This window comes from Temnothorax longispinosus, chromosome 9 (genome assembly GCF_030848805.1).
Source record: "Temnothorax longispinosus isolate EJ_2023e chromosome 9, Tlon_JGU_v1, whole genome shotgun sequence".
In the NCBI taxonomy this organism is placed as follows: Eukaryota; Metazoa; Arthropoda; class Insecta; order Hymenoptera; family Formicidae; genus Temnothorax; species Temnothorax longispinosus.
In genome coordinates, this window is record NC_092366.1 from 7,890,330 (window position 1) to 7,916,748 (window position 26,419).

A 26,419-nucleotide genomic window follows, 5' to 3' on the forward strand; every position below is an offset into this window, starting at 1 on the left:
AGACGCTATGGCAATGCCTGTGCAATACGTGTGGTGACTCTAATACTTTTTCGCTGCAGTGTATGTCATCCGTCGCGCGCCGCTCGCCTCTCGTCTCTCGTCTCTCGCCGCTCGCCCCTCACCGCTCACCGCGCGCAATAACGCACCATGCCAGCCGAGACCCGCCTACGCTCCTTGTGCTCTCATTCGCTCAGACGTTTCAATTAATAACTCGTTAACTATTGCAAATTTTGTAAGGTGGTATAAATGACTTTTCTCTTCAATTTGACCCAATCTACCCCAGCCATTCGGCTGGATACTTTTATTTCTGACACCCGTATATGTTTTACATATCATGTGTCAGATATTATGTTACTACATCCTAATAAAGTATATACATTTATCGATTTAGATCTTCTATCCATTCTTCGTTAATAGCTGATATGATTTTGTCGTTGTCCATCATTGTGATATGATTACCTTCTACATAATGAAATTGCACTCTACCTTCGGTAACCTAAAAATAAATTATATTTTTGTTATAAAACCTTGTTATTTCTAAAAATTTATCGTCTTATTTGAAAAATATCTAAATTAGATATTTATTTACCTTATGTAGACCATAATTCTCTTCAGTAACAGAGACAATCGGAAATGTAGGTTTTAGCAATGTTATAGGTGATTTAAGGCGAGGTAACGAAGAAATATCATACTTCTGTATAGCGACTATATGATTGTAAACTGTGAAATACAAAAGTTTTTGATTTTTGGTTGTCAATACATTTACCTCGTTCGGGAAGTAAGCATGAAATAGTTTTAATTTTTCTTCCCATGTATTACATTTATTCAACTCTAACGCAAGCTGTAAATAAAAAAATACATATATATACATATATATAGATGCAAATATGCAAAACATTTTGTTTTACTATTTTAAAATTTAAATACAAGGAATATTCATGTTCCAATAAGTTATTTTATGCATATATTGTCATTTTATTTAAATTTATATAAGATTAAAATTACATATATAATTTTTACAATAAAACATTAAAATATGTTTTTTATAATTTACTAACCGTTTTCTTGTTAATTGTAGTGTACATTTCTAATAAACCAAGTAAGATCATGTTTTGTAACTCTTCTGGCGAAGTACTGTCCAAATATTGATTAGTCCAAAGTTTCATTTGGTCAGGAGCTCCATCTATTAGTATTAGTCGTCCTGAGAAATCATTAGCTTCTAATAATCTTGCTAATTCGATGGCAATTAAGGATCCGAACGAATAACCCACTATTAGAAATTCCTTTTGATCTTTCATTTTTTTTAATAAGTGCTAAGAAAATAAATATAAATGTATATGTAAGCTATAATAATATAAAAAACTTGTAATTGTTAGATATTACTTATATATATGTATAAATTTATTTAAGAATAATTAAAATAAATATCTTATAAGTAACGTTAATCTTCTTACAGGCAGCAAATAAGCGGCTGACTTCATCACTGAATGACTTTCGTCAGGAATATTAAGTAGACCATGTTGCAAACACGTTGCCGAAGATTTGATTTCTGATGCTATAGACTTATATACACTTGCATATCCTTCGATTCCTGGTAAGAGAAAAACATTGCTCCTACCAATCTCCTTTTTTGTAGCAAGTTCTACAAGAATATCTGGAACAAAATCTGAATTCTCCATTCTTCGAAACAGCATGTTAAAATCTTCATTAATTTTGTTTGTATTATGTGTTTTTCCTTGCTCGGTTGTAATTGTCATTTGTCTAAGTTTAGCAAAATTTAGTTCTAATGTCTTGCGCTGTCAAGGAAATATCAAATTCTCTTTCCAATGTTTGGTTAATTTCCACTGCCATCATCGAATCCATACCCATTTCGGCCAGTGGCACATTGGGTGGTACTGCGTTTATGTTCCTCAGTCCTATTTTGATATAAAAATAAAAATTATATATAATTAAATCAATTTTACTTTATTTGATGTCCTGAAATAAAATTGTTACATTTTTTATATTGTTGCACCCGTGCTGGACACTGGGTAGAGAAGTCGCGGAAAGCTGTGAAGCGCGCTCCTTGACAACGGGAGTTTGTTTAAGAGATTATTGATTTTCTGTCTGGCGGATTTTTGGAATCCGCACGCGTTCTGTTTTACGAGCTTTGAATAAACGCATTTCTCAAGTTTCTCTGTGTTCCTTTTCCTTACGCGAATTCCGCGGAGTACTTGCGCGAGTGAGGAGTGCGCGCTAGTGCTACGACGGTGAGCTTACTCGACGAGCGTAAAACATTTTGTTCAAGTTCGCCGTCGTGAAGGAGCGAAACTAACGAACACAGTGACGATCTATAGATATATGTCATTAAAAAAGGATTTTTGACAAATAAGTGGTTATACATAAAAATGTATTTTTTTTTAATCAACTATGTTTCTGTTAATAAAAACGCTTTGACAGTAGAAGCTTAAATAAGTTATCAGTTTATTGAAAAATTTTACTTTTTTTTTTCAGAAAGCTTGAAGCAACAAATTCCTAAGGAAAATTGTCTTAAATCATTTTTGTAATAATGTAAGAATAATAAAATTAGAATTTTTTATTAAAAAGAGTTTTCTTGTATCGTATATTTTTAAAATAATTGTAGAAATAATATAACTATTAAAAAATGTAACAATTTTTATAAACTTTAAACTTGTTAAAAAAATGTTTACTGTGTTCATCATTGTCTACGTTTACATGGTCCAATTTACATCGAAGTTATAATATCGATGTTATAACATAACTGCGCCGCAAATCGGGCCTATAATAAAGTTAGTTAAACGCACTAGTACTCACTGGTGTATATTAAAGCCGTTATACTGATTTAATCCAAAAATGAAGTGCAAATATCTCGACTTATAAAATGCCTAATACATATTTTATCAAATAGTTGATAGCACAATAAAGAATATGGAGGATTTTGTGATTTAACCCGTCTATATATTTATATTGAATATGTTTGAGTAAAAGGGCAAGCGTCATTTTTTACTTTTTTTTTCCTTTTAATTTCAATTTTTTTTTCCTTTCTCGAGATATCCCACCTCATTGCTGACTATATTTTAAGAAGAAACAACTCCTATTTTTTCTAAATACTAATTGCAATTTAAATTTTGATTAAAACCTAAGTTATATAATAAATTTAAATGAGAAAAGCGCGTAGGAACTTCCTAAAATTTAAAAAGTTAAGTCTATTGCAATTGTGACAGATAGTTTCTCAAAACAATAAGAGTATTTCTATAAATTTAATTAAAAAAAAAAAAAAACTTTTTGAGATACTCCTTATTCGAATAACTGTACTTGAAATAACATTTTGATTTCACTTCTCTTACATGGTATTATATTTCTTTATTGCTTAGCTTTGTATAAAATTGCTTACCCATGATATGAGCAACCGTTTCTGAAATATTCATTGATCCGCCAATTTTTGCTTTTTCAGCAACAACCATACTGCTTACGACAGGGCGGTCTTGTAGTAGAAATATTTCTAATGTATCCAAACAGGAAGATATTCGTTGTTGCAATGTACCTCCAATAACCAATTCCTTATTTTCTTCTTGCATATCTGCCACGAGTCCGACATCACCAACAGCACCCCATTGTATCGCTAAACCATGTAATCCTTCTTCCATCCTTTTTTCACAAATTCTCTCCATTACGGAATTAGCCATCCCATAATTTGTCTGGCCTGCGTTTCCTCTTCCACACGACACGGAGGAAAAAACGACAAAATGTCGAAGTTGCAGACAGATCTTCCTCGACAATTCGTCCATTTTTTTTGTCATCCATGCTTTTGATTTGAATGAATCCTCGAACGTTTGAAGTGATTGATTTTGAAATATACAATCTTTTAAAACAACTGCAAGATTAAATATGGCATCCACTGGTGCTCTTTTTTCAGCAAATTTTAATAGGGATTCACAATCTTCATGTTTCAAATTATCATCGACTGTAACAATCTGTACATCTACACCGTAAGATCGCCATAGCTTTACTCTTGATTGCTGATAACCTGTTCTCATCCCGGTTCGTGATGTTAATACCAGTTTTTTTGCACCTCGAAGAGTCAACCAATCTGCTAGCTCTAAACCAAAACCGCCTAGTCCACCCAAAATAACGTAGCATTTATAATCCAGACAATAATATCGTGGATGAGCGAGTAGTGGAGCATCCAAAGGCTCTTCCTCTTTGTGAACTCTGATAATTATCTGCGAATAAGCAATTAAGAAACAATCGTTTTTTCTATAAAGTAATAAATTATAAATGACAAAGATTTCATATTTTATTTTATTATTGATATTGTTTCGTATTTTATGTTAGGATGGGATCGGATGGATGAGTGCAGAGACGATAATATCCGTGACAAAGTTTATATTTTAGCGTACACAAATTCAGCGATGTTTACAGCGTAACGGACATGCGGCAGTAAAAACAGAGCGAGAGAGAGAGAGAGAGAGAGAGAGAGAGAGAGAGAGAGAGAGAGAGAGAGAGAGAGAGATGTCGCGATGCCGTGCTAGGGAGGACAGCGATTGGTCGTACTAATATGGGGACTGAGAAATCGTATGCTATAACACCCCCCCTCGATCTACAGAAAGTCCTATGGGGAATCAAAATATAACTTCTTCAGACCGCATAGTTTTAGACATTCTAAATGCTTTCTTTTAGGTAGGGCTTTGGTCATCATGTCCGCCAGCATGTCTTTCGTAGGTAGGTGATGGACGCTGATCCTTCGATTCTTCAAGGCTTCCCGGATGAAATGGTGCCGAATGTCTATATGTTTGCTACGCGCGTGATAGGTAGCGTTTTCGGCAAGTCTCTTGGCTCCGATGTTGTCGTTAAACAATGCTCCATCGGCCAAGTCTCTGAAACCTAATTCAAAAAGAAACTTGTTTAAATAAATTGTTTCCTTAGTAGCTTTGGCCAACGCCATGTATTCGGCTTCCGTTGACGATAAGGCCACCGTCTTCTGCTTCTTGGAGTCCCATAAGATTGGCCCGCCACTGAGGAGAAACGCGTATCCGGTGTATGAACGTCTGTCCATGGGGCAGTTCCCCCAGTCAGAATCGACGAATCCCGTTAGAAGGGCTGAACTCCGTTCAAAAACGATTCCGATGTCAATAGTACCTTTCAGATACTTTAGGACACGCTTCCCAGCCGCCCAATGTTCCTTGTCAAAGTCTTCGTTAAATTGACTGAGATAGCTCACGACGTGTGCGATATCCCTTATAGAAATTTAATTCTGTAAGTGATTATTTGGCTAGTAATTAATTACTTATTTTGAATATTAAAATCGACGAATCCCGTTAGAAGGGCTGAACTCCGTTCAAAAACGATTCCGATGTCAATAACAGTACTTTTAATACTCAAAATAAGTAATTAATCACTAGCCAAATAATCACTTACAGTATTAAATTTCTGTAAGGGATCGGGCCTCGTAGATACGGCCAGATACATTAACGAGCCCACTAGCTCTCGATACGGTAACTTTCGCACTTCGTCATCTACTTCGTGGTTTGGTCTGTTTAGTCTCGAATTTACATCCATTGGCGTGCTAACCGTCTTAAAATCTTCCATTCCAAATCTCTTCAACACGTCCTTGATGTATTCTCATTGATTCATGAATATCTTGTCTTCTCTTCGTGAGAACTCTATTCCCAGACAATACTTGACATCGCCCGAGTTTTTTACATCAAAGTCACGAGCTAGTTTTGATTTAATCTTTTCAGACTTCTTCTTGTTCCTCGATACGATCACGATGTCGTCAACATAAATAAGGATGTACGAAAATCCTTCTTTCTCTTTTATGCGGTATACACAAGGATCGGCATTTGTTGGTTCCGCCCCAATTTTCTGTAAAGACTTGTCGAGTTTTTTATACCAGTTTCTTCCGGCCTGATGAAGTCCGTACAAGTCCACCTTTTTCAATAGGCATACTTTATTACTTTATTCAGGCCGGCTCACAGTTCTCTCAGCATGATATCAGCTTTCTTCTTCAAGGCCTCTTCGCAAGACGGGTCTTCCACGATGGATTCTAAGGCTTCTTCCAAAAATTGTGGAGGCTCCATAAACAGTTCTTCTTCGATGTCTCCGTTGAGATAGGCTGTGGTTATGTCCAAGTGTCGAATACACATGTTTTCCTGAGCCGCTAGTGCCACCAATAGGCGAAGTGAACTCATCCGCGCCACGGGCCATCCGAGCAAAGATCTCGTTGTAATGAAATCCAGGACGCTGTGCGAAGCCTTTCGCCACCAAGCGAGCCTTTCTTCTCTCCAGAGTTCCATCGGAGTTGTATTTGTTCCGGAGTACAAAACGACTTCCGATAACTTTTTTGTCCTTCGGACGATCTATCAACTGCCATGTGTCGTGATTGAGAATGAATTTCACTTCTGAACTTATGGCGTGACGCCAATCTTCTGCATCTTCACTGGACATAACCTGCTTGAGCGGTATTTCAGTCAGGCCTGCGAACAACGGCTCTTCGTTTACTATCTCTTCTCGGATTGGCTGATATTGGAGTCGAGGCCGCCCTCTTTGTCCCGTGCGAATTATCCGAGGTCTACCAGGTCCTCTCCTCGGTTGATCTCGATGTATATTTCCGTCGGGATCTTGTTCGCACTCGACTGTCGCGTTCATGCTCCTGTTCTTCAGTATCTAGCGGAGTTAACTCGACCTCCACGATTCGGTTCTCAGAGGGAGACTTTGTTGTTTCTTCGTTTCGATGTAGATCTTCTGGGATGAAATCTTCAAGAGTTGTCGAGGAGGTACATATGGGGGAGTCCATGAAAGTCACGTCTCGCGATAGTGCAATCTTTCTTTCTTCGGTTAATTACATCCTGTAACCTTTTGAAGATTCCGAGTATTCTAGGAAAATTGTCGGTTTACCGCGAGGGTCGAACTTTCCTTTGACTGGTTCCGTATCTAAGCAGAATGTCTTACATCCGAATTCTCGAAAATGTGATACGTTAGGCTTCTTCCCTGTCCACACTTCGTAAAAGATGCTGGCAGCCCCGATTGCAACAGAAGGCACCTCGCAGTATCCAGTAGGGTCCTGTTCTTTCGCTCAGCGGTGCCGTTCTGTTCTGGATGATACGGTATCAAAAATCTTCTCGCAATCCCGTGCTCGGCAATGAAGGCATCAAATTCGAGATTTTTGTATTCCCCTCCGTTGTCCGATTGGAGGTATTTGATTTTCTTATCTCTCAAGTTTTCAACCAAGGCCTTGTACTCCTTAAATGCGTTGAGCACTTCGCCTTTAGTTTTCAGAAAACGTACCTCGCACCACTTAGAGCAGTCGTCAATGAAAGCGACGAAATATTTAGCTCCGTGAGATTCGACGCGCATGGGGCCACACACGTCGGAATTAACAATTTCCAGTAGCTGTGTATTCTGCTCAGTTTTCTTGACGAAAGGGGTTCTCGTCATTTTGCCTCTCACGCAGATATCGCAGTTTAGTTTCTCCTTCGGTGTCTTGAGCTCGATGCCGCAAACTGTTTGATTTTTGACCGCTTTAGAAGATATCTCTCGTTTAAGTGTCCCAGACGTCGATGCCATGTTTCTAAGGACTTAACTTCTGTGGAATTACATGCTGCTTTGCGAGTACTACCGTTTTGATGACTCGATGTTTCGCGTACAGAATGCAACCCGTCAATACGATCAGCGATCTATCTGACGACGCCTTCGCTATCGTTGACCGTGGCTTTATCTTTGTCGAAAATTACCCTAAAACCTTTCTCAGTAATTTTTCCAACAGACAATAGGTTCGTACGCAAGTCCGGAACATGTAAAGCGTTCTTTAAACGAAAGTTTTTAATTTTACTGAAAACGTCCGCGCTAAACAAAACTTCATCCTTCGCGAGTATGTCGGTCGAGCTGTTGTTTGCTAAGCTCAGTTCGATGTTGTTGGCATCTTCGATCACGACGAATTCACGAGCTGAGTTACTCAAGTGCGAGGTCGCGCCACTATCCAAGCACGATTGGGGACTAATATGGGGACTTTTGAGAAATCGTATGCTATAACATTTTATCATTAATTTTATTATTAATTTTAATTAATTAATAATTAACGTTATTTATCAATATAAATACAATAAGTTTCTTGGTCAAATATAATTTATAAACCTACATTTGTTACATCAACTGACCAAAACCTATAGTCGAAATTAATAATGTCTCGATGATGATCTGAAAATGTGCTGTGTGAATTCGACAAACTAAGTTGGCTCACAGTTTTTCAATGTTCATATCGGTAAAGACGTTATATATTGCCAGTTACGGTCGATTTAAATTACTTTAATTTGTTACTACCCTTACGAAAAACACCCTAAATAACACCCAAAAAAACACCAAAAAATAATAGTGTAATTTCGGATCCCCAAATGGCGTTTACACCATTTGAGCGTTAACGCCAAGAAAAACACCAAAAATGACACCGAAATTTTTGGTGTTTTTCTTGGCGTTAACGCTCAAATGGTGTAAACGCCATTTGGGGATTCAAAATTACTCAATATTATTTTTTGGTGTTCTTTTGGTGTTTTTTTGGGTGTTTTTCTTGGCGTTGACGCTCAAATGGTGTAAACGCCATTTGGGTATCCGAAATTACGCTATTATTTTTTGGTGTTTTTTTAGGTGTTATTTAGGGTGTTTTTTTCGTAAAAGTATATATTTCATAAAAAACGATATATATATTATAAAATGCAAGGTTAAAACTTTGACTTATTATGAGGTTACATTATACATATAACTTAGAATTATACATAAATATAGATAAACTATACATACTCGTCACTGAGTAAAAATGGCGATCATGCAACTCTGACGCCGCGTCCATTTACCGACTTTGACTATAAACATACCAGATACATACATATGTGCGACACCGGATATGGCTTCGCTTTGTGGTGTGTGTTGGCAGCATGTGGAGGAGATCGGGAGATGCGCTGGGCCTGTATTCCATTCTTACCTACCGATAACTGTCGGTTCGATTAAGCGTCGTTGCGCAGGTTTCTCGTATCGTATAGAAGCTGCGCCAACATGGCCGACCAGGCCGACGCCGTTAACGGCACTGACGACGAACAGAATATGGCCCCTGCGCATGCGCTAGCAGCGCATCCCCTCCACATGCTACCAACGCACACCAAAGCAAAGGCACATCCGTGTGCTGTCGAGCGTCTAAATCATTAGTTCAAACAAATAATTAATGTAAAATAAATATTCAATAAATATTAAAAAAAAAATTTTTTACAATGAATTGTACAATGTATAATTAATAAAAAATAAATATTAAAAAAAACATTTAAAAAACATCTGGTACTTGGGTATATATATATATATATAATTCAAAGTTAGATATATGTATATTGTGGCCTCATAATAAGTTAAAGTTTTAACCTTGCATTTTATAATTTTTTTCTTTTGTTTTATAATTGGGTGTCAACACTGAAACCCGATTGTCGACACCAAAAGTTAGGTGTTGACACTCAACTTTGGGTGTCAACACCAAAATTTGGGTGTCGACACCAAAAGTTGAGTGTCGACACCGAAACTTTGGGTGACGACACCAAAATTTGGGTGTCAATACCAAAGTTGAGTGTCGACACCGAAACTTTGGGTGTCGACATTCAAATGTCGGTGTTAACACTGAAAATTTAGGCGTTGACACCGAAAATGGAGTATAAACACCCAAAGTTGGGTGTAAACACCAAAATCTTGGGTGTTTTTTCGTAAGGGTACCTTTATAGCATTAATTAGAACAAAGAATTGTTTCTAATTTGATATGATAAAATATTCTGTATCATAATTACATATTTCTGTGTATATTAAGAAATAATTGTACCTTGCCAATATGTTTTCCAGCGGCCATATATCTAAAGGCAGCTTCTATTTCATTCCTTTCGAAGACTCTTCTGCATAGTGGTTTAATAGCACCGTCTTTTAAAGCTTGTGTTATTATTTTCCACAACTTAAACTTTTGTTCTGCGTTTGAATAGAATTCCTCTAATAAAATGCCATGAAAGCTGATATCTTTAGAAAAGATAGATATATCCAAGGAATTATTGGAAATCATATCAAATTTTCCAATTTCTAGAAAACGGCCACCATTTGCCAAACAGCGAACAGATGCTTGTAATTTCTCTTCGGCTAAGGAATTCAATATGATATCCACCCCACGACCTTTTGTACGCTGCATAATCATTTGTTCAAAGCTTGTATCTCGAGAGTTTCCGATATTATCTTCGGGAATGGAGGGAAACGTTTCTCTTATAAACTGTCGTTTCTCGACAGTTCCAACTGTCGTGAACACTTCGCAACCTTCGTGTAGCGCAAGATGGATCGCAGCTTGACCAATGCCTCCAGTACCAGAATGGATTAAGATTTTGTCTCCCTTTTTCATTTTACCCTTCAAGTATAAAGCATAGTAACACGTGCTGTACACACACGGAACCGTTGCTGCGTCTTCCATTGTCCACTTGTCAGGTATAATCCAACTGAGATATTTGTCGGCCACACGAATGTTCGTCATTCCTCTATGCATAAAAATTTTGAAAATGTATTTATTTATCTAAACGTTACTTTAAAATTACGTATATCTCGCATATTTTTAATTTAATATAAAATTTAAATTAATGTTATTTAAATTAAAACATTATTAATACTAATTAACGGTACTCATATAAAATAGAAATTAATCCTGTCAATTGCAAAGAGTTCTTTCTATCGTATACCTATATGTATTAATACTCTATATCTTACCCGTGTGTACATAATCCCATAATTCTTTGCTTATGCGTGTTAAAGCCAACGAATTCCATGCCGATAAAACAATCGTTACCGCGTTCGAATACTGGTGCGATAGTTTCAGCGTTGATCCTGCCAGTAGCTACTACGATATCTTTAAAATTAACAGACGTATAAATTACATCAACGAGGTTTTCAATATTAATGCGAGACATTCTGTTCTGTGCCCAGCAGAGAGTACTCAGATCTCCTTGTACCTGTTGTAAGTAAACATTAATTATTATTATTCATAATAAAATGTAATAGAACACCTTAACATACCATCTGCGTAACGTGAGCGCTCTGAACAAGTTTTGATTCCAACGATGGTAATGGTAAATGCCTGTATGATCCCCAAACATTACCGGAACGTATAACGTTGATGGGTAGGTCCAACTGTAGCTGTTTCGTGTACAATGGTTCTTGCAAAGAAAATGTAGGCGCTTTGTCATCTTGAATAAATACGCTTCTAATTATTTCGCCTCCTGGTTCTTTTCGCAAACAATTAATAAAACCGAGTAGTCCGCATTCGAAGTCTCCTTCCGAGACGAGTATTATCTCCGTATCTACACCAGTCTCGTTTTGCACACTCATGATTGACTTTAGTTCATCTACCCACGTAAACTCATAATTGTTCACATGTACAATCCTCTGGTTTTTCGCAATACTTTGCATTTTTCTTAGTAGTAAAAGCGTCTTTTCATTTATTTGTTTCTCCAGTATGACATCCAACTCATATGTTTTCAGACATGAATAATCGCAAACCGCACCAGATTTTTCCAGAGTTAGTATAAAACCTTGCGGCATTAATAAAGGCAATAACTGTTCATATAATTTCTTGCTATTTTTTGTCAAAATATCGAAACCAATGATCATCAAACAGTTCTCGTTTTTCGATAACTTAGTAATCTCCGTGGTAGAAACATCGTTGGGCAAAGAGATATTTGGGAATTTTTCGTGAGTCTTCACGAGTTTAGTGTGGTGTCGAATCTGCGGTAAATCATTTAAGATTTCACTAATAACTGGAGAATTTAAATCTTCTGGTGTCACATTGTCACTGTCATCGACAAGTTCGATAATTTTAACATTTGTCACATTGTAACATTCGAGTGCAATGTGCACCGACATTCTTACTGCATCTTGCAACGACATAGTACCTAAATCACGATGAGCAACAAATTTGTATTCTTCAAGAACGGTATTAACTACTTTTTTTTGGCGAGATATAGGTGTAGCAACAGTGCCACAAATTTCTATTCCTCCAGATATTATAGCGTCTGAAGACTTGTAACGACGAACAGAGAATTCTGCAACGTAGCGAATGAAATTTATTTGTCAGGCAATTGACCGCATTGTATCAGTTATTTTACTTACGTCTATCTTCAATTGGATAATCAATTATCTGTGTGTGATATTTTGGATCGATAGTCAGTTTGCGAATTCTTGTCGGAACATAAAGGCTTCTTGAATTCTGTCCTAATATCATCATCTGTAACATACTGTCCATAAATGCCACCCAATTAGATGTCCATGCGATATGACCGTTTGATCCCGAAACCGATGCACTTTGTAATCCACGAAATGCGCCGGCATATTGATAACCGCGAAGTCTTAATTCCTTATAGATGTCTTTTGCATTCATTTCTTCGTCATCATCGATACATTCAGCAAGATTAGCTGATATTTTTTCATTTTCAATATTGGTTGGAATTCGTACTGTTCCAGTAACAATAGCATTATCTCCTTCGATTATTTCAAACCTATTGCTACCTAGATATAGGTGTAAATTTATTAAACGTAATATAATTTTATAAGAAATCAAAATTAATATAAATATGTCAATATGGAGCTGGACTTTACAAAAGCAGTTGACTTGTGAAAAGAAAGAAAATTCCGTATTAAGATTAGTTATTCTCATATATTTTCTTTGTATATATTTTTTACATTTTAATTATGGTATATATTGCGCCATAAAAGCGGCATATAAGCTTTAAAATCTAATTAAAAAATAAAAAACTCACGCTAGAGAAAATTAATTGTTTACGTAATAATATTACCTTCTTGGATCGAGAGAGTTAATTCGATCTCATTTTGTTGTGATAGCACTGTAGCACGAATAAAATTAACGTCTTCAAATACAACTGATGTATTGATATATTCTTGGTTTTTTAATAATGCGATCATTTCCCAGATATAAAAAAGATATCCCATAGCAGGAAATAAATTTTTTTCATTAACGACATGGCCCGTAAAATACGCAAATTCTTCAGCAGTTGTAATAATACTGACAACTGTTTCCCTTTTGTCAATTATTTTTTTTGGACAAAATTGCACTACAAGGAAGTTCTCTGAATGATCCCATCTGAAAACGTCATTAGAAATTATTATATAATCTTCGTGTAAACGAATTAATTGTGAAAATTACTTAATTCAAGATTTGATGCAAAATTGAAGCACAGATTCTAAAATATCACAGTTATCTGCTTCTTTTGTAATAGGCATAAAAGGATTAACATATGTATAAGAATACATTTATCTTTGAGATAAGTAAGGTGATAGAATGTCTTCAAAATACAGAGATGTGATTTTGAAATTAGATGATAAAACTAACCAAGTTCGAAAAAGAGTTCAAAGTTCTAATTCGCTATTATATTGAACACGTTCTCTTCTGACTACATATTTCACCTAAATATTTCAAAATTTATGAAAGTGTTTGTTTTTCGATAATTTATCCATTTGTGCTTAAACGAAAAATATGCATACCTTATGAGAGGAGAAATCATTGGGGTACCGCGGCTTACAGGAAATTCCACTGTCGGATAGAGATTTGCAATCTGTGGCTGCAATCCTGCGTTATAAAGTTTTCCGATTGATTCTAAAAATATCTCATTATTATGATCCTCGGTTCTTTCATATAGCGCTACGTTTGTTACTGTAGAGTATAAATAATTGTTTAAAATGTGTTGAAGAATATTCTGAGGAGATATTTCAATCGTCACTGTATCTTTTGGAACTGAACGTATCGTCTTTGCGAATAACACCGGAGACAACAAGTGATTTGTATAATATTTTGAACATAAAGGTATAGTATTGGAGTACTCGTGAGAGGATGTTGTCAGCCACTTTGAGCTGTGAAACTTTTTTTGTGGTAATGTTCGGTTCAAGTATTCTTCGGACTTAGCTACAACAGGTTTGATGTAACGACTATGAAAAGGTATATTACCACAAGGAATACTTTTCACAGAAATATTATCAGCCTAAAAGTATTGAAGAAAATTGTAAATAATAATAGTCATTTGGTTAGTCTAATAAAATTATAAGTATTACAATGCTTACAATTTTATTGCTTTAATAAAACGATTTAAAGAAACTAAGCAGATAATATTATGTTGTTTATAAGCATTAGTATACCTGCAGTTTGGTGAGAAATGCTTTTATAGAATTTGTTGGTCCGCTCACAATAAAATTAGAAGAACTATTGTAACAAGCTATATCAATATCCGAAGGACATATGACTTTTAAGGTTTTACAATCGAGATTAATTTCAGCCATAGAACCATTAATTATTTTCGACTCATGAAGTGCTAAACCGATGAAATATGCCACTAGAATCGTTTCTTCGGCCGTTAAACATCCATCGGCATATCCACAAATTAGTTCACCAATGGAATGACCGATTATAAAATCAGAGACAATACCAATAGATGTTAAAAGATCGACCAATCCAATCTGTAATACATATAAAAGATATACTTTACTATTTGGTTTAAATAAAGATTAAAATTATAAAGTAAATATTTAAGTGTTTTTGATATATGGTATATGTATACATATAAAATACATTTATAAGGTTAATAAGAAAATTTTTTTCTTACTTGTAGTCCAATGAGACCCAATAATAAATTAATGATATTATCAAAAATATTTTTATTATCATTTGTTAAAATATCTGTAAGTAATATTCCGTAAGGTCTTAGGACAATATCACATTTCTGGATTGTCTTGGCAAACACTGGGAATTTCATTAGAGCGCGACCTATTAAAATTTTAAAGAAGTTTTTAAATTTTAATATACAGATATGTATATCAAATTATTTGCGTATTTACACACGCAAACACGTACACACACGCCATTTAGTACTGAATGTAGTCGGGAAGGATATGCAAGAAAGGAATCTAGCTGTTCGCCATATTGTAATATTTATTCCGATAGAATATTTTGTTAGAATTCAATTTTCCTTAAAAGTTCTAAAATTTTATAAATTAAATTCCTAATAAATAGGGAGCAATAAATAAAATGTCTATACAGTATTATGGGGTTGAAAACATATTAAGAATATGTTAAGATTATGATTAAACAGTTTTCTGAATAATTATGAAAGATTATTGATATTCTTATGTGCTATATGTATATTTTTAAGAATTGTTGAAATTTGTATATTTAAAGTATTTTACAATAATATATTTACTTACTCATTCCAAACCATTGAGATCCTAGTCCAGAAAATATAAAACAAATCGGTCTTTTCGTATATGGAGTATGTTCTATTTTAATAATTGTATTATGAGATATTTTAGACTTAGTTATCATGTACCCTCTGTAAAGGTGACCTTCTATATTATCTTTATGAATATCATGTAATAAGGATATAAATTCTGCATCTGATCGATTCCGCACCTGCATTTAGTAACAATAAATTAATAATATTTATCTTATCCTTCTTGGAATAATTTTACGTAAAAGAAAAGATAATACTATTAATTTTTGCAAAAAATGTTTTGCTAATAATATATTGAACAAAACACATTGACTTTTTTTGTGCAGATTTAAAATAATTTAAAAAATGTACTTTATTATATATGATACATAATACAATAATTATTTTTTTAGATATTTCGTAAATATACTATATTTAAATTTATTTTATGTTTATTATATTTATATGGTAATAGAAAAGTAAATGTCATAAAAAGCCATTGCTGAAATAAATAAAGTAAGCCGTTACAATATTTGCTTACGTAATCAAAAATGATTTTAACTGCTTCCTCCGTACGACCAGATACAGCTACAAGCCTAGGTAAGTCGTCATTCGAAGCTCCATTGTTGATTTTTTGTTTAGGATTTGATTTTAATAATATGTGGCTATTAGCTCCTCCAAACCCAAAAGAATTGATACCTACATAACCACCCTCCCATTCTGTTGGTTCAGTGACGATCTTTATTCTTCCTTCGTTAATAGCAGTCAACTCTTTTCGAGGACGCTTTAAGTGTATAGTAGGCATAATTATACCAGTTTCCATCGCTAATAATACCTTTAAGAAACCACATCTTTTTATTAGCAATAATTATAATTATATTAATAATTTTATGAATATTATACACATACATATATGTATTATAATTATAACAATATAAGAAAATATAAATTGCTATAATCACACTTTAAGCAAAGTCATTGTTAAATCATTTTATTACAAATGTACCTTTGCGATTTGACAAAGGCCACTGGCAGGTTCGGAATGTCCAATATTCGATTTTACCGAGCCCACTAATAAAGGAGTGCTTCTTTTAGCGCATAAAATCTGGTCAATAGACATAACTTCAACAGGATCACCGGCAACAGTACCAGTTGCATGAGCCTCCATGTAAGATAACTCATTGGGTGAGATCTCACATTCCTTATAAAATTCATTTAATAACATTTTTTGTTTTTCGACCGATGGAAAGGTAACACCTTCTTCTTTAAAACCATCGCAATTTATTTTACCGTGTACGAGGGTCGCATATATTTTTCTTGCATTTTTTGCCTTTTGCAGATATACTACCGCGGCCGTATCGCTACGCATATATCCGGTGCCTTCCTCGTCAAAAGGTTTACAGTAACCATGAGAAGATAAAACCCCTAAAAGAAATCGATCCTAATAAACAAAATTCTTCGAGTTTTGCACTACTAAATGCAGAAATAGAAGAGAGTGGGACAATTGCGAACACGAGGTAAATGCGAATGATTACTATCGTAGTATATTAGATTACCTAGTGCACGGAAAGAACGATTTTGCTGAAATATCTAAAAATTTAACTAGATTTTAGATTTGAAAATAATTTTGTTGGACCATCAAAATAGTTATGTAGAGCACTCAAACAGATTGCTAAAATGTCAAAATTTTTTATAGCATTATTATCACACTTCAGCGACCTACTATAATTATTTTGATGATGCAATAAAATTAGCTGTTAGATACTTTAGCAAAACCGTTCTTTCCGTGTATGAAAATATTTTTTGACTCAACATACAATATACAATATACACACAATATAAGAAATTATAATATAATAAGTTACAATAAATATAATATAATATAATAAGTTATAATAAATACATGTTAACCACGTTTAACTGCAATAATTAAATTATTTATATTAAACCAATTAATAATTTTTAAAGTAAATAATTCACGTGAGACTAATTATTCATTATTTAAAAAATTAATAATTATTTTTTATTAATTATTTATTTTTAAATTAGTCATATATATATTTTTGACAAGTTATTAATTATTTTAATAATAATGAATTTATTTCTACTAATTACCAATTTGCAAAAAAAAATTATTTTGTTTTTATCTAAATACTAATTTTTACGTAACTATAGAAATTTTTCTCTGACGAATTACCAATCTTTTAAGTAATGGGTAATTCACTTTTGCCTAATATTAATTTTTATATAATTTTTGTGATTAATTACTAATTTGCTAATTTAATAAAAATTTAATTTGTTGTTATTGCTAATCGGTCGAGCGGTTATTGAGATCTCAAAATCTCGGGTACTCGCAACTCATGCGTACGCGTAAAAGAGTCACGGTGCGGTCTTGCTTCGTACGCGTGTACTTGGCGTAAGACACTACCATGTCTCTTGATTTGTGAATAATTAACAAATAAGAAATGGAAATTTTTTGCCGATCTCTGCTTATCACTACAAAATGTATGATATCAGTACAAAATTACCTTTTTCAAAAAGGTAAAAAAAAGGCGCCAAGTACATGCGCAATGTTTGTGGTAAATCCAAAAATCCTAAGTAGTAGTAGCTTTTATTTCTTTTTAACATAATAATTCACAAAATTGCGTTACCTAACTCAACCCAAGTGATATACAGATATATGTATTTAAAAAAAAAATGTAAAATTTTTAAATTGCGTCAATTGCGAAGAGAGTATATATATACATTGCTTTGAAAAATAATTGTTGCGCAACTACTTTTAAAAAATAAAACTCAAGTGGTACGTATCTTTGTATTCCCATTCAAGGGTCTTCTCATTCCAACTCAAGCTTTAATTCTTTTTAACAAAATTATAATATTACAAAGAATCATTTTAATCAAAGAATTAAAGAAATAACAGTAAAAAATAAAAAAATTTAATTAAAATAAAATAAATAAATTTTTCTTGTAAAAAAACTTGGCGCTGCTTTTTTTTACTCCCGCTACATACTTCCCTAAATTATATGTTATCGCTTTTTTATTCAATTAAAAATTTTGTGCTTTATTAAATTCAATCAAAATTGTAGTACTTGATTAAATTTTAAGGTCTAGCGGCGCCAAGTTTTTTTACAAGAAAATTTATTTATTTTATTTTAATTAAATATTTTTATTTTGTACTGTTATTGCTTCCTCATAAAGGAAACTTTGTTTTCGTAAAAAAAAATTTTTTTTGTTTTTCTGAACGTGTTCAGATTGTTCTAAAACGTCGAAAAATTGTAATTTTTAAAAATGTCTGTATTTCTTTAATTTTTTGTGATTAAAATGATTTTTTGTAATATTACAATTTTGTTAAAAAGAATTAAAGCTTGGATTGGAATGAGAAGACCCTTCAATGGAATACAAAGATACGTACCACTTGAGTTTTATTTTTTAAAAGTAGTTGCGCAACAATTATTATTTAAAGCAATATATATATTCTCTTTGCAATTGGCGCAATTTAAAGATTTCATATCTTTTTTTGAAATACATATCACTTGAGTTGAGTTTAGGTAACGCAATTTTGTGAAATATTTTGTTAGGAAGAAATAAAGCTACTACCATTTAGAACTTTTGAATTTACGTACAATATAAACAATATAATAATTTATATAATAAATACATACCTAGATGGTAAAATTGAAATTGTACATGAGGATGGAGGCATAGATTGGCGGAAGCGATAATGGCCGCGTCGCACTCTCCGGACCGAATGAGCTCGTAAGCTTTCACTATAGCAACGTTACTTGAACTACATGCAGTATCAATGTTATGCGATTGTCCAGTAACGCCGAGCCAGTAAGAAATTCTATTTGCCATGAGAGAAACGTTGCATCCAATCATGGATAATCCAGCAAACTAATCACAATACATGTCTTTAAATATATTTGAAGTATTAAAATGTATAATATATAAATAATGTATATATATATATAAATAATGTATATATATATAAATAATAAGTTAAATGTATATTTTTAAAACTGTTAAAACTATTGTATACACACACACACACACACACACACAATTTTTCTATATTTTACATAGTAATAATATATAGACAGTTTTTCATATATTTGCAACAAGAATTTTACACATATAGTTATCATTTCTTTAAGGGGGAATATACACCTAGAAACGAAAAAAAAGGTAATTTTCGGGAATTTTTTTTAGGGGAACTATTGGAATTGTCAAGTCGGGGTTTTTTGTAGTTAAAAATACACACTTTCAAGAACGTTTTAAATTTTTTTTATTAGAAAATGTTGCAAATTCACGGAGTACTGGAGTCGTCTACGGAGTGCCGTAAAAAAAGATGGTACCCAGCGGGGCTTCGTCATAAATCATCTAAAACTTTTTGACGAAGCGCCGCTGAGTACCGTCTTTTTTTACGGCACTCCGTAGATGACTCCAGTACTCCGTGAATTTGCAAAATTCCAATAGTTCCCCTGAAAAAAATTCCCGAAAATTACCTTTTTTTTTCGTTTCTGGGTGTATATTCCCCCTTAAATAAATTTCTATTAATCATATATACCGCGTGTTTCATTTTAATCGCCCCAGGCAAATATCTCAAAAAATATGAAAGATACGGAAAAACGTTTCAGACAAAAGTTGTTTGGTTCTAAGGGGGACATAAGATGATGTCATTGGTTTTACCTTGAGTGAACGTGCCGAGGTTATATGGAGTTCAACTTTGTTTTTTTAAATGGAACTCCCTATTTTTCATTGCATATTCTTGTAAAGAGCTTTTTAAAACTCTATATTTGAGTATTTTTTCATGAAGTACTTTTCGAGTTACAAGGCTTGAAAGTTATTGGGTTGCAATATGTATCCAACACAATGTACATTTGAGCATTTGCTGTAAACCAAAAATACACAATGTGACTTCGATGTGACCCTACTTGTGAGTCAGTCGGTCTTGCCTTCACTGGCTGGATCAATGTTGAGTCTTGCCTTCACTGACCGGATCAATCTTGGAAGACCCAAGACGCCTTCACTGGCCGGATCAAATCTTGGGTCTTGCGTTCACTGGCCGGATCAATGTTGGGTCTTGTTTTCATTGGCCGGTACATCTTGGGTAATGTTAATGCCGGCGGGATTGTAACTTGCAAGCCTTGTAACTCGAAAAGTACTTCATGAAAAAATACTCAAATATAGGGTTTTGAAAAGCTCTTTAGGTAAGCTACAAGAATATGCAATGAAAAATAGGGAGTTTTATTTAAAAAAACAAAGTTAAACTCTATATGACCTCGGCACGTTCACTCACGGTCAAACCAATGACACTATCTTATGTCCCCCTTCGAACCAAACAACTTTTGTCTGAAACGTTTTTCCGTATCTTTCATATTTTTCGAGATATTTGCCTGGGGCAATTAAAATAAAACACCCGGTACGTATAAAAGCCAAAATTTATTAAAAATAAAAAAAGAATATATACATACATATATATCTATATATATTGTTACGCCCGTGCTGTCCTCGTGTCGCGCGTATATGCGAATCGCCCGTTATTTAATGTCGTGTCGCGAACCGTCCTTAGCGACGGATGCTTGTTTACTAATATTGATTGCGTGATGTTCAATTAACTATTGATTTTCCTGTTATACCTGATGTTCAGATTTACTCTGGGACGCGTCTCGTTCGGACGTGTCGTCCCGAGCTCCTCTTTTATACCGAGAGTCGTAATAAAGAGCTACTGATTTTCTAAACGAGTCATCTTATTTGTGCGAGAGTGTCGTGACACGCGCCGCGAGTGTGAAAGTGAGTAATTGTGTGGCGAACGCTCGTCGGCGTGTAACAATATATATAGTTTACTGCGGATTCGATAGTTAGCGAAAGCAGGTCACGAAGCTGCGGCTCATACCGAGGGTGGGGGCCAGGGGAGGTTTTTAGCCGGTGCAAACCCGGCATAACCCTAGGGACTGGCCCTAGGGTATGCATTAGGTATTTTCCTCATCCAATGAGAAACAAAAAATGGCCCAATATCTCAAAATTTGCGAAAATTAGAAAACACACGTGGAAAAATTGAAACTTTTTTTTTTAAATAAAAAACAATGTATAAATTTTTATCAAAATGAGAGTAAATAAAAGGTTGTACTACCTGATTTGATTGCCAAAATGCAGCATGATACAGAATTAGAAAAAAGAATTGAAAAAATGAAAGTGAGCCAAAAATGGCGGGTCAGCGGAGGGTACATCCGCGCGATGCGCGGAAAAAATAAATATATATCTCTATATATACATAAATTTAAGAGAGGAAAATGCAACTTAAAGTGGAAAAAAATTGTTTACGAAGAATAAAGAGGATTTAGGGAAGGGATCTAGACTAAAAAAAAAGGAAAAGGTTTTGAGCTTTATATAATTGTATGTAATAAATAAATATATCACACCTCAGGACGTTTAATGAAGAAAGGCGTACTCAGAATTTTATGGCGAGTCTCAGCCATAGAAATTGCTGTAAAAACACTCGTTCTTTTCCCCCTTAATTCTTTTGGATTTATACCCGCATCGATAATTGCTTCGTAAGTATGTTCGAGCAACATTCTAGACATAGGATCCATTAAATGAGCTTCCGTAGCGGATATATTAAAAAATTCTGAATCAAATTTCTCTATATTGTTGACTTGACCGATTCGATGAGGCATATCATAAGCTATATAAGAAATAAATATATTAACAAGTAACAAGAAAGAGGTCATAAAAATGTTTGAATTAATGAAATATAATTTATAATTTTCAACATAAATTACAAAGATTTTTGTCCTTATAGGTATACATATACAGGGTGTCAATTTGAAAACTTTCAGTCGGAATATTTTGGGAACTAATAAAGATATCAAAACACGATTTGGAGAGAATATAGGGTAACAAGGGAGACATACTTTGATTTAAAAGAATTTGACCTTGAGTGGAGGCGTCATGGTCAAATAAAGATCAACTTTATTTTTTTAATAGATACATGATTTTTTTTAAACATTTACGTTTGTAGCCCTTTTCATTACGAGCTTAAACGCTCTATAATCCGAAGTCGTTAAAGATCAAATGACCAAATGAAGGCTTACAGTATTATTGTCTTTATAACACGTTATGAGACACCTTTTGCAGCTGCAGCTTGGCAAATCGACAATGTTGGATTTATTACAAAATGACCTGACATTATATATATATATATATATATATATATATATATGTAATATATATATATAATAAGTTGAGTTGCTTTATTTACTATTTTTTATACAGTTTTGTTTTTGTTTGTTATTGATCCCGTTCCTTCAAATTTTAATGTTAATTGTCGGACGTAGATGTAACTGATATTTTTTTTAGTTTACTTAAACTGGTAAGTACAGTGAGTCCTAATTCGTACTACAAGCGTTAACATGGTGATTCCGCGTGCCAAACTAAGTCATCATGACATTGCCCATGTCCATAAACATAAACACGAACAGAAATAGCAGTCTAACAACAAGATCCGTTCGATTTTGATTTTTGACAAGCGGAATTATCGTGTTCTCACTTGAATTAGCACTCACTATACTTACCAGTTTATTTTGCAATGAATCCAACATTGTCGATTCGCCAAGCTGCAGCTGCAAAAAATGTCTCATAACATGTACAAAGACAATAATACTGTGAGCCTGCATTTGGACATTTGACCTCCGACGACTTTGGATCATATATAGCACGTTGAGCTCGTAATGAGAAGGACTACAAACGTAAATCTTTAAAAAATTATGTGCCCATTAAAAAAAATTAAGTTGACTTTTATTTGACCATGACGTCTCCACCCAAGATCAAATTTTTTTAAATCAAAGTATGTTCCCCTATATTCTCTCCAAACCGTGTTTTGATATCTTTATACTAATTCCCGAGATATTCGATCCGACTGAAACTCGAAAATATAGCTCAATATTAATAGAAAAATTTATTACAATTATTCCAGCGTCCATGATCGCTCGAACCAAGATCCACCTTGTTAAAAAGATTTTGTTGAAACTCTTTTAAATTGTCGCTCTTGGGAAATCGGCCAGCGATACCAGTAATAACGATTTCTTCTTCAGCATCGACGCTGTTATACGAGTTCGGTCGATTCATAGTATCTTAATTTTTTTTAAACAGACAATTTCTACAACAAAATGTCTTTATTTATTTTTTGTTTTTTTTTTATTTATAATTATTTATTATTTACGAAAACAAAGCTTCCTCTATGAGGAAGCAAAAAAATCAAACGCAATTTAAAATTACATATACGTACCAATAGAAAGTGGAAGCACCGTGGCAATTGAAACACTCAAGAGTGAAGTCAAAACGCAACTAAATCACATATCTCCGATCTTCTAATTTATATAGTTTCTGTGGTATGTGTGTACATATACATTGTTACACTTCTACATAATAATGATGAAACTGATTAAAATTTTAAATATTTGAATAGCTGACGCTTCCGTTACGCAAATATTTACCACACAATCGTAGGTAGTTACTGAGAAAAACAGTTTGCTAATACGTAGTAACAGAATGAATTCAGGAAGAGAATACCATAAAATTACTGTGTCATTATTTTATATTTGTGAGAATTGTGAGTATTATTATGAGTTTTAGATATGTTGTGAAATAATTAAATTAAAAAGTAAAACAATTGTTATTTTAATATCCATTAATGCAAGATGTAATTATTATTTACATTATCTTCACGTAAGTTTACGAACTAAAATAGTTAGAAACATTCTAAGTTTATTGAAAGAGGATGTCCTTTATATATTTTACATCAATTATTTTCAATTTAAATAGAGATATACAAGCTAGAATATGCTGGCAAGCATAAATCTATCTATTCTACGAAACTTTGCATGGATACACGCACGCATTGTAGGTATTTGTCCTAATTTTGATTTTATTTAGATTTTTTTCGCCAATGTTGAATATATTAACTCATGAGTTGTAGCCAAAATAGAATAAACTAAACTTCAAAACTAATTCAAATATACGAAATTACTATATATGATTTTTATTCTCGTGTTCTCTGAACTGGTGAGTGTGTGACTTCGCTTCTCTTTGTCTGGAGTCTGGACTGTTATTTCTGTTTCGATCATATCACAAACTATGATTATTAATCAAGTTTTACTTAAATTTTTTCGTGGAAAGTTTCATTGCTGATTATTCTTTGATTTTGACTGTTAGTGTATCGCTGAAGACGACTCAAAACAGAATCGAAAGTGTTGCACTCTCAAATCTTTTTACTTGCTACTTGTTCATTTGTTCATTTCATTATCGAGTTCTTAATTACTTATCCATTTATTTTAATATGAATATATTATAATTATTTTACATTACATTCTGCGCATGCCATTGTGTACTGACTTAACACACTGGAATATCCTTGTTCAGATTTTTTTTAAGTAAAATTATTTTTTATATTATATGTAGGTACATGTATGTATATATATATATGTATACAGGGTGACTCGATGTCCATACATTAAGAGCGTGTTATTGAAGTCATTTAGCGTTGAAATTGTTTAATAAACATATGTCCGTGAATGCTTCCTAACAGAGCTACAACCATTGAAAGTTGATGTAAATATTTGGGAAAAAAGATATTTAATTTAACTTGATTGTAAATAAACAAGTTAAATAATTTGTCTTTTCTTTCCTTTTTCAAATATTTACATTAACTTTCAAAGGTTGTAGCTTTGTTAGAAAGCATTTACGGACATATGTTTATTAAACAATTTAAACGCTAAATGACACCTTTAATGCATAGATCTTGAGTCATGAGACATCCTGTATAGTAGTGTATAGTGTAATAATAAAAAATCTAAACTTATTTAGACACACATATATATATATATATATATATATATATATACTTTATACATAATGGACAAATGTGCATTGATTTAGTCACATTTTCATATCTACTTTGCATAATATGTTGTCACGCATTTACGCATTTACAAATATAAACAGCATCCGCTAAACTTTGATATCTCATGCATATACAATTAAATTTTAATTGTATGTAAAAGCAATCCCAAGTACACAGAAAGGTCGACTATTACTGTGGAATTCTATTCCACGAGAGAACATTAGTCTTCCGCGCATAGACGCGTGGGGAGAGCGACAAAGTGGGGAGAGGTTCTCAGTGCCGTATACGTAAATATGACACGCTCGGTCCCGGGGCTATTGTGCTAGTCTACATCGATTGTTTGATACGCGTATCAAATAGTGTATTTAAGCTGATCAGGTAATGATTAAACTAATGTACTAGTAAACTAGTTATTTACTATTTAACATATGCGTATCAAATAATTAGTGTAAACTAGACCATTATCGCAGCTTGAATAGTCATGAATAAATATTTACTTGATATACCTACATATGTATAATGCGGGGTCTACAATGCAAGTCTCAGAGTCGCAGGAACGGTCGTAAGAAAAAAATTGATCAAACACAATCGAATGCTTTTACTGTGATTGGTCTAATTGGTCATTTTCTTTCTCACGATCATTCCTGCGACTTTGAGATTCGCATTGTAGACCCCGCATTATTCTTACACTTCATAGGAGCAAATGTCGGTTAAGAAAAAATGTTAAATTAGTCAATCAGTCAATCAGATCAATAAAAATAACCTCAAAAAGACACTTTAAACTTTAAAACTACAGTCTTTAATATACTACAAGCAAATTAATAATTTTTATTTATTATTATTAACCTGGCCTTGTCTGTTTTTCTTGAAAAAAGACGACATTTTAATATTTAATTTCTGGTGATGTTTTGGGAAGGGGCTTATGATCACTCGCTCGGGCTGGCACTGGTAAGCTATATATACATATATTACAAGCAGTACGGCGGTGTGAAAGGGGGGGCTTTCTGGGCGTGACCTGCGCGGACCGGACGAGTTTTCGTCCAATCCGACTAATGTTTTCTCGTGAAATAGAATATAACTGCGTGACTATGTCGTAGCATAAATATCAAGGAGCTACCAAGTTTATCTAGAAATTTTACGTTAAACGAGAGCACAATTACAATAACTGTGGCCCCTTGATTTGGCGATGCCAACGAGCACACATCGCTCTTCAGACGGGGAGCAGCTATGAATTCCATCAGAGACGTTTGAA

The 26,419-nt window shown here is 33.6% G+C and overlaps 1 protein-coding gene across 1 annotated transcript; it reads right to left on the minus strand.

Moving 5' to 3' along the window:
- Nucleotides 1-263: 263 nt before the first annotated feature.
- LOC139818837 (fatty acid synthase-like) lies at nt 264-24,848 on the minus strand. Its single transcript, XM_071787823.1, is given in 20 exon segments — nt 264-496; nt 590-841; nt 1,059-1,313; nt 1,455-1,782; nt 1,784-1,916; nt 3,395-4,223; nt 9,848-10,538; nt 10,765-11,006; nt 11,071-12,095; nt 12,163-12,558; nt 12,846-13,150; nt 13,552-14,045; nt 14,200-14,517; nt 14,664-14,824; nt 15,262-15,466; nt 15,808-16,101; nt 16,273-16,691; nt 18,929-19,160; nt 21,689-21,951; nt 23,231-24,848. Coding segments are annotated over 20 exon segments (7,122 nt in total). The 5' UTR covers nt 23,394-24,848; the 3' UTR covers nt 264-379.
- Between the last annotated feature and the right edge of the window lie 1,571 nt (nt 24,849-26,419).